This window comes from Battus philenor, unplaced genomic scaffold (assembly GCF_028537555.1).
Source record: "Battus philenor isolate CCGP_79_NKW_IND1 unplaced genomic scaffold, ilBatPhil1.0.hap1 SCAF_5, whole genome shotgun sequence".
Taxonomy (NCBI): domain Eukaryota; kingdom Metazoa; phylum Arthropoda; class Insecta; order Lepidoptera; family Papilionidae; genus Battus; species Battus philenor.
The window spans coordinates 663,420-673,533 of NW_027181715.1; the positions used below are offsets into that span (position 1 = coordinate 663,420).

At 33.7% G+C, this 10,114-nt stretch overlaps 2 protein-coding genes across 2 annotated transcripts; both read left to right on the plus strand.

The window, feature by feature from the left end:
• Nucleotides 1-750: 750 nt before the first annotated feature.
• On the plus strand, nucleotides 751-1,970 carry LOC137929813 (ADP-ribosylation factor-like protein 16). The gene is made up of 3 exons (XM_068772922.1): nucleotides 751-1,002; nucleotides 1,161-1,259; nucleotides 1,773-1,970. Exons 1-3 carry the CDS (start codon nucleotides 751-753, stop codon nucleotides 1,968-1,970), a joined length of 549 nt encoding a protein of 182 aa, XP_068629023.1.
• Nucleotides 1,971-2,564: 594 nt separating this feature from the next.
• On the plus strand, nucleotides 2,565-8,021 carry LOC137929792 (zinc finger protein 696-like). The gene is made up of 6 exons (XM_068772897.1): nucleotides 2,565-2,727; nucleotides 2,906-3,410; nucleotides 5,023-5,191; nucleotides 5,908-6,002; nucleotides 7,014-7,210; nucleotides 7,823-8,021. The coding sequence occupies exons 1-6, from the start codon at nucleotides 2,617-2,619 to the stop codon at nucleotides 7,991-7,993; spliced, it is 1,248 nt and encodes a 415-aa protein (XP_068628998.1). The 5' UTR covers nucleotides 2,565-2,616; the 3' UTR covers nucleotides 7,994-8,021.
• The last annotated feature ends 2,093 nt before the right edge of the window (nucleotides 8,022-10,114 follow it).

The following is a 10,114-nucleotide window of genomic DNA, read 5'->3' on the forward strand; positions in this document are numbered from 1 at the left end:
AAATTCTTACAAAAAAGCTAACATATGGCAACATTGTACACATATGTGCTAACCCCGAAACAAAAACATACAAGGCCAACAAAATTTTATGGCAATTTAAAATATTCATGGTATGGTAACCACAAAACAATTAACTTTCAATGACTACTATGATGTAAAAGAAATAAAAACATCAATAAATTTATTTATTATTGATGTTTTTATTTCATTTACATAGCCATAGCCTATTAAGAAATCGTAAAATAGTGCGTGATCATACTCAGAAATAATATTTTTCTTTACAATTAATTTGTCACATTATTCGATATCGAAATTATCGTATCAAGAAATGACTTAGTTTTTCATTTGTCGAAAGTTCTTGAATATTTATAAGCGAATATGTATTGAGCGACAAAAAAAAATTAAGTGTTAATCATGCGACGCACAAACAAGCGATGTGGCTTTTTATGTATTTAAATAATGTTTGTACTTTATCGTATTTTAGCATTACAATACAAACCTCATTTAAAAAATCTGACGATTTGATTTAAATTAAAAGGGATCACGAACCTTTTTAAAAAAAAAAGCAAATGTCTCTAACATAAGTAGGTCAATGCTTAAGTGTTCAGCATCTAAAATAACAAACAATAAATTTGGTAACTAGCGCCACCTATAATCGAGTAGCAAAACTTTATGTTCACCATGGAGAACAGATATTGAATTAACAAAACCCACTTAGGGTTTTGTTAATTCAATATCTGTTTAGGTAAAATGGACGAAATAGAGAAAAAAATTCCAGTTCTCTGCGTAGGACCGAAAGGCTCTGGAAAAACCACGTTGCTGAAGAAACTACAAGAAATTGAAGGCATAGATTATACATACAGCCCTGTGCCAACAATCGGAACTAACATATTCGACATAAATTACTTGAATAAACAAGGTAAAAAGCAGGTGCTATCTATTAGAGAAATCGGTGGGGAAATGGTGACACTATGGAATAATTATTTGGACGGTGTTGAAAAGGTACGATAAAAATGTAATACATTATAATTTTCATTATCAAATCAACTTTTAATTTAGTAGTATTCATATCATTGTGTCCGTAGTTTATATTATAAAACCTGTAAGAATTAAGCCACGTATTACTGTGCGATTTGTTAGAGTATTTATTTGAATTACAGGTAATTTTCGTGGTGGATACTTCTAACTTATGTCAAATATCCGCAGCTGCGGTTATGCTTTACACTCTCTTGGCAGAACCGAAACTCCAAAAAGCGAAGGTATGACCACTATTATAACGGATAAACGACATTGTTCTTTAATACCAATTTTAAAAAATATGTGAGACTATAAACAATATTAATTATTTATTACTCGCTTATATATCAAGACAGATTATTTTCTTATTTTTAACCTTCTCTGTCTTATTGTGCGTCTGTTATTGGTTTTCATGTAAAAATATTATTATTTAGCCTGTTTCTGCAGCAAATTTTATTTTGAACTTATTACTTAATAAACAAATTTAGAATGACGTACATAATGTGATATTAATATGTTGCATATTATACTATTATTATAATTAACGTCGGTAGACTTTTTATGGTTGAAAACACGTCCACATACATAGAGTATTCGATTCACACTAATGCCCTCTTTTGTTCAAACTTAATAACATCGCGCATTAAAGCTAAATATAAACTTTCTAATGTAACCATCCTAACTTTTGGCCAAAAATCCAAACATTTTAGATCTACTGACACAAAACACATGTAATGGAGATATCTTTTGTATAGTTCCTTTTAGTGTTGAGCAAAATGGACGCCGCATACCGACAGATGCGGAACGAGGCGCTATTAATGCTGCAACACTCACGCCTCTCAGCGGAACTCCACAACGCCCCCACCGTGTTAGAAGCGGATCCAATATCTGGCACAGGCTTGGACGAGCTGCGAATATGGCTAGGCGGCGCTAAAAAGGTTGACACAATTTAACTAAAGTGTTTTCCATTTAAAGTTGCCATTTGTTTTCTCGACTTACTAATATTATGTTGATAATTATACATTTATCAACAGATCTGACATATGTGGTTATTTCTCTATTTCTTTAAAATGTAATTGCTATGAAAAAATTGTTTTTCGAACCAAACCAGAAAATATATTAATAATTTAAAAATATTGTTCTTATTTTCCCACCCTCTTGAAAATAAAAAAATCTTTTGTTGACAATAAAATACAACATGAACTTGAAACGTATTTTGGAAACAACAACATTGTGAATTAATTGTACTTTATTTTACGAATATTTATGTGACAAAAAAGAAGTGGGTAAAATTTTGTATCTCTCAACATTGCAATAAAAATTTTGCAGGCGTATTTGAATATTTGTTAAAGACCGTTCAATGAAATTTTTAACACAATTCATACTATGATATTATAATAAGTAAAAATATTTAATCTTAGGATAGAAATAAACACATCTATAGTTTCCATGTGACTGCATGGAAACATGACCTTTGCCTCGGAAACGGAAAAAATCCTGTCATATTAATATTTAAAATTCAATCGGCTTTGATTGCTATATTTATTATTAACAATATAAACTGTTTTCTTTATTTATTATTAATTGTTATGAAGAAATATGGATATAACAAAATTATGTCGGGGCTGTATGAAGGAAGTAGCTTCTTGGGAAAAAGAAAATTTCAACGTACAAGCTGTGGAAATGTTTTGTTATTGTACGAATATCGAGGTAAGAAAAAAAATCTGAAATGTTTTCGTAAAATACTTAAAAACACCACTACGTTCTTATTGATATCTTTAAAAAAATGTCAAATTAAACTAGAAAGCATGAAATTATTTGCGATATCATGAAATTATATGCAATTGTAGTAAACAAACGCAAAAAAAGAATGAAATTATTTTTACAGATAACCGAAGAAGATAAACTGCCAAAACAGTTCTGCTATGACTGCACCATAAAAATAGAATCCTCGTATACATTTATCAAGGAGGCGCAAAATGTTAATATTACTTTAAAAAACATGGCATCAAGGACTGAAACAAGTATAATTGTTGAATTAGAAAATTGTACAAGATTACAGGAAACACAATCTGTGAAAACTCACCTTAAATTGACTCTACCTGATTATAAACTGTGCAGCACCTTTGATAAAATTGAAGACCAATCATTGTCAAATAAAATTAATAATTCAGTCGCCATTCCAAATGATATACCAGTGGAATCAGTTCCAGATAATATTGACTTACCAGCTACTGATGATGTAGTAAAAAATGTGAATGATAGCTGTGATAGCAACAAGAAAAATATTTGTACTATATGCAGGAAGGCTTTTGTGTCAAAAGTATGGTTTGCTAAACATATGGAGAAAGAGCATTCCGGCCAAAAGTATAGCTGCACCCAATGCTCTAAAAGTATGTTTAATTTATATCTATTCCCTTTTATATTAATCTAAATGAAGAAGGCAGAAAACATCATTTTTTTCTCAATTATTTGATACACATTTTTATTACTAGTAAACATAGTTTTAAATTTGAAACATCTCTCAAAATTATTAATTATTGTTTTCAATTGAATGATATCCGGAAAAAATTGACATAATTTTTTTCAACTAATTTAAATGAATTGAATTTCTTTTTAGAAAATGATTTCTAGTAATACATACATTAATATGCTATACATAAATAATTAGGAAGACAGGCATTTCTTAATGGTATTATTATGAAGCTAGCTGTAACTGCAACTTCATACATATTGAATTTAACAAGAAAATTATTTAGTTTAATTTTTTCTTTAAAGAGTTTTTCTTAAATTAAAATTAGCCTTAGTTACACCTTATCACATCTGCTGTCTGCCAGTGTAAATCCCATCAAAATCAATTTAGCTATTTCAGAGATTACCTGGAACAAAACGACTGACAATCATAGTACTGACAATCATAGACTGACAATCAAAATTTTAAATTAATGTATTTTTATTATTTATTTATAGGAGCTAGGATCATTTCCAGAAGATTAATAATAGTAAAACCAAAAAAAATATTTCAAGAAAAAATCAAAAAATAAATTATAAAATTAAATCATAGAATATACAGCCAATTGCAGTAAGGAAAGGTTTTTATTTCTGTTTTAGGAAAATCTTCCTTAACAAATAAGATGGTTTATGTTAGACTCTTGGTGTTAAAGCTTACAGAATAGTTATATATAGCTTTTATTCAAGTTTATTACAATTGTGAATTTTTACCTGCCCTAAATTGATTGTCGACACAGTAGACCAAAGTTATTGACTTCAAGTTAATATCGATACATCATCTTCCAATTTCAGTATACTGAAAGAGAACCTTTTTTTTATACCTTGTATTATTGCTTCACTATTTGCGCTATACACATCATATGCTATTGTTGCTATGAAATCTATAGCAAAGGCTAATATCTTTAAGAGACTGTCTTTTGGAGTTAAAAGTAAAACTTGAATGCAAACAGAATATTTTTTGTGGAGATTTATTTATACCAAATATTAAGACTAAGTTAAACAATCATAGAACTAACTTTATCAAACAACCAATCACAATCTCTACTTTATAACCAATCACACGTGTCGTTTGTGTGAGAGCGACGGAAGATGTCTGAGATAGAGAAAGGTGTATATAAATTTGAACACTCCTAGTTTTGCAGCGCCCTGTTCCTTGAAGCTGTAAAAACCAAAACGGCTAACAGTGTGCAGCAACATTTGAATATAGCCATTTGCATCGCGCAGTAGATTATGCAGCTGGTTGTTGTCGCTGCATATCCAGCTGTGGACATCCTAGTGCTGAAATGATGGCGATGATGCCATTGTTTGGACCAGCACACTACAATTCCTTTGCTAACTTTAAGTTTGATGTTAAATTCTTTTCTTGTCCAATAATTTTTTTGTCTTTCTTAAGTTTTATTTAATGATTCTGGGAGTTGAGGTGCTCTACATGATGTTGTACAGGTTGAAAACTAGAGTTGTCCTAAAGGGTTTACTGGATACTGTAACTTTCAGCGTTCAGCAAATCATCACAGCTGGCGTACCACGCCACCACGCACTCGGAGGAGCGAAAGTTTAGTTGCGACGTCTGCGGGCGGCGCTACAAGCGACGGAAACAGTTGGCCGTGCACGCGCGCTCGCATTCCGATGAGCGGCCATACTCCTGTGATAAGTGTCAGAAGCGGTATGAAAGCCTTTATATGTATAAATAAAAAAAAATCAAAATCAGATTACTGGCTTCCATATTTAAGCTCGTGTTAAGTCTTACTGCAGGAAATAGCTAAGTAAGGGTTAACGTTATTGGTAATATTACATATGTAATATCTTGCCGATAATAAATTTCAATTAAACCATCAATAAACTTTCATTGTTATTTTCTGCTAATTCGGATGGACAGTGTACAAATCTTTGACCATTGTGTGTTGCCGGTGATGATTTACGGATCCGAGACGTAGTCGCTTACGATGTGCCTTATAAGAAGCCTCAAGATCACCTAGAGAGTAAACGAGAGGGAGTTTCATTGCGAGATTGAATTAGAAATGAAGAGATCCGAGAAATTAAGGTCATCCACGTAAGCTCGAAGAATTATTTGTCGGAAGTGGCAGTGTGAGGGAACACATTGCCCTTGTAACCGACGGCGGTCAGGCTGAGTTGGAAGACGTGGCAGGGACCAGTGGACCTGCCACTACCAAGTGAACTGACGACATAGTTAAGGTCTTTTGGTCTTCTTGGCGATCTTTCAGGGAGATCCACGGCTTGAGCTCTAATATATATAAGTATGACGCAACCTTTGCTTAATTCGACAAGGTTTTAGCACATCAAAAACCTTAAACAGTATTACATTTTTATATTTAAGGCTTTCATTGGATGTACATCGCAGGTACTCTATGTTTTTTATAGATTCAAATTAAAAAGTGTGCTGAAATGTCACATGAAGGTACACGAGGGACGTAAACAGTATTTGTGCAGCTATTGCGGGTGGACTTTTGCGCAGGGTGAGTTTTTTTTTTAATAATACAGACTATGTGAATGTTTTCGGTGTTTTGGAAATAATTCACGCAGTTTTCATATCTGACTATCGTTTTTTTCTAGTGTCGAAATATTTTAAAACGATTTACCTCCAAAAATTAAAATTAACGAAAATAATTATAAATCATAAGGTTAATGTGTTTTATAGTAATTTATTATGTAAGACTTTGCGGCGAAACGTGAAACGTTAAACAGACTGGGAGACCCCCTAGAGTCTCTGACGTCACACATTCACGCGCGCTAATTGAAAACGCACGACCCGCCTTACACACAAATAAACATCAAGTGGTTGCATTGCATCAAAACAGAACAGTATCCTAGATACATCTTACTATAGTTAACACGGAAGGATTTCATTGCGTAATTACATTTAATTTTTTTAGTTTGTAACAATCCAAGTCTGATTTATTTTACTTTACAATTTTTTTATTGTATTTAAATAATATATATTTACACATAATAATATATAAATATTGCCATTTAGGCCCACTACAAAGCATAGGCCTTCTCCAAAGATATTTATGGGGGGGATATACCATAATTGCCACCCATGGCACGGGGGTTGACGATCTCAGTATGGTTTTATAGTACGCAGAGAACGCTTCTGCCCGTCTTCCAGAAACTTGCTTGTGATCAGTGGCAATTCTATGTAATTAATGCACAAATTTTAAATTACGAAAATTTTGTCCGATTACTTTGTTAATACGTTTATAAAATCACAACTAATTATCGCACACGTTTCGAACTTCACACAATGAACTAGTCTAAACTGAACTAACTAATGTGGGTAGATTTGATTTTTAGAATTGAATGGATCTGTGTTAGGCCGAGTACTTTTCAATCCACCCTCGTAGATAAGATTTTATACCGGGAATCGAGCCCGCGACCTACGATCTCAAATCTTAATTCTCATCCACTGTTCTACCACTGCTTTCTTGTCATAAGTAATGGCTTGTAAATAAAGAATGTTTCTCCAGCGGGCAACTTGTCGGTCCACGTACGCCGGCACACGGGCGCTCGGCCCTACGCGTGCGGGGACTGCGGCTACCGGGCCAGCGGGGCCGCGGCGCTCCGGCGGCACGCGCGGAGACACCGCCCCGCGACTGAGCACGCGGAACCCCCGTCCCTGCTGTGTGCTCACTGCTCACAGCGCTGCCGTGACTCCAGCGCCCTGGTCTGTATACCTAATCTTAAATTTGTACAAAAGGTAATCTTTACAAAGACGTGGTAGCGTGGAATTTTTTCTGCACCCTCGCGTGCAAGCAAATCGACTCAAATATATCAAATACGTTATAGTCATATAATGACGTTTAGTTGAGATGATGTTCGTTACATAAAACTATCCATTATGTATGTGTATACATATATATATATATATACTAGCTGATCCCGCAAACGTTGTTTTGCAAAAAAAAATATTTTTAGTTTTCAATTTAAAAATAAGGGTTGAACGTAGAGGGGTGAAAATTTAGGGTTGTATGTATTTTTGTATGTTGTATCATAAAAAAATAAAAACAAAAAATTTCGTCAAAAAAAAATTAAGGATGAACAACCCTTATCACTTAAGGGTATGAAAAATAGATAGTAGCCGATTCTCAGACCTACTAAATATGCATATAAAATTTGGTAAAAATCGGTCAAGCCGTTTCAGAGGAGTTCAAGTTCGAACACCGTGACACGAGAATTTTATATATTAGATATATAAATATATATATATATATATATATATACTTTGACTTTTTGATATTATTCTTTGACTTTAAAAGTAAGTGAGAGCGTGTTGCAGGCACGACATACGCGCACACACACTGGTGAGCTGCCGTACCAGTGCGGCCGCTGCCCGCGAGCGTTCGCCGACAGCTGGAAGCGCAAGACGCACCTCATGCGAGCGCACCGCCTCGCTCTGCACGAGATACCGCGCATGCGCCGCGACGGCACGCCGCTGCACCCGCCATGAGTAACCACCGTCATACGCACATCCACAAACACACACACGCGACGCACAGAAAGAGGCTCGCTATCACTATCCACCGTCTCAAACACATACATACAGACGACCTAACCTAACCTAACCTAACCATCATCACACACACATACACATGTAACTACCCACCAAAACACAGACACGTGACTACCTACTAAAAATTAAATTGTATTCACCCGTAAAAGTTAATACCTTTATATGAACTTATCTCATTAGTAATTAAATAAATTAAGGATGCATTTATGTGCACCGGTAATTTTCATATTACGATGCAGACACAGTTTTATTGTTTTTGTTTACCGGATTTGTTTGTGTTGTTATTTAGCGTGGTACTAAGGTTTGGGAGTAATTTCTGTTTAACCTTTCATTTGGCGTAACATATTTACAATTTGTAAATATATATAACACTTTCATGTGAACACATCTTTATTTTTTTTCTCTTAATTCGTTCATTCGTCCTCTTTTACTGATTTATTAAATATAGTTAAAATGCCAAATACGAAGCCACTTTAAATTACTGGCCGAAATTGCATATGAGAACAAAGACAAAAAAACCTGTGAATTATGATAACGTCATATACATACATAGGTGACCAGTATTCCTGATCATGTTTAAAAATAAGTAAATTATGTTAGTGGCGATAAGGCGGTAGATGCGGCTTGGGGTAAGCACTCCCCCCCCCCCCGCCGCAAAAGGTTAACCGACGACTGCAGGCACCGCAAGACGAGTCATTATGGCGCTCTTGTGGCCCTATGTCTTGAATGATCTTTTAAAAGGCAGACTAATGGCATAAGTGGTTCCCAAATATTTTCATGAATTATCTGAATAGGAATCCAAGTGTTTTACAATGCAGTGATATATATACCAAAGATAATAAAATTTAAAATAAAAAATGTTTTTTTTCAATTTCAACAATAAACACTGGCTATCAAGAATTTTTATTAATCTGTCATAAATAAATAGGGTCACACCGGCACAGATGCGATCGCAACATATCTAGCAAAAACGGCAACCACCCCACGGATGGTGATGTATACAACCTGATGGTGACCCCTTTGGGGCACTGATGAGGAAGTGGTCGCAGTGTCGCTGAAAAACTGGACATTTTTAAGGCGTCGTGAAAGACAAACAAGACACCAATGAAAGAACCTAAGATTTAAGTTAAGAAATCATTTAAGAGACGTAAACACGCATGCAGACGCGAGATAAAAATTCTGAAATATTAAGTGTAATCAAGCAAAAAAAAAACAAGGGCACGATAATACCTGTGGAATATAGAAAAATATATTAGTCATAAATTGTTTTCACAAAAAAATTAAACCTTTGACAGCTGTAACTGTGGCCAGTGTAATAATTTAAAAGATAAAACCTATTGTCTAAAAAGATCTGGTGTTTAGGTAACAATAATGGAGATTATACGTGTTGATATAGAGTAAATAAAAGAAATATTTAAATCTCGTAATAACTGTAATAGCATAATAAAATTATTTACATAATATATTAAATGTGACAGACATAACCTAACAAAAGATATACAAGATATAACAATAACTACCCTCAAATACTATATGTAGTAAATTTAAAAATGTAGTCCATGTTTTATATCAGAGACAAAATTGGCATTACTTGGGTTGCCAGTTTCTTGCACCGTGAAGCTACCTTAGAAATTATGTATATTATTTTTTTAATTACTTTAGTTATTGTATCGATTAATATAATTTAGATTATGACAACACTGCATTGGTGATCGACTATATTCATCTTGCATACACAAGAAAGTAAACTGTTTTTGTCACGAATTGTTCAGTGAAAACAAAAAAGTGAGGTAAGTACAAAACTTAACAGCAAATATAAAAATGTAATAATAATATGATTGAGTTTTCATATTAACAATAGTGAATTAAACCAAATTAAACAAGGACTGATAATATTATACACAAACTTGACATTTGCCTGTGTCAATTTAGTCTCCGAGATAATAATCCGACTATATTCTATAGGAAGATTATCTTTGTTGGAGCATTAATTACAAAATACAACAAAATCACCAGTGATTATAATAAGTGGGGTGATTTTAAGAATTATGTTCGATA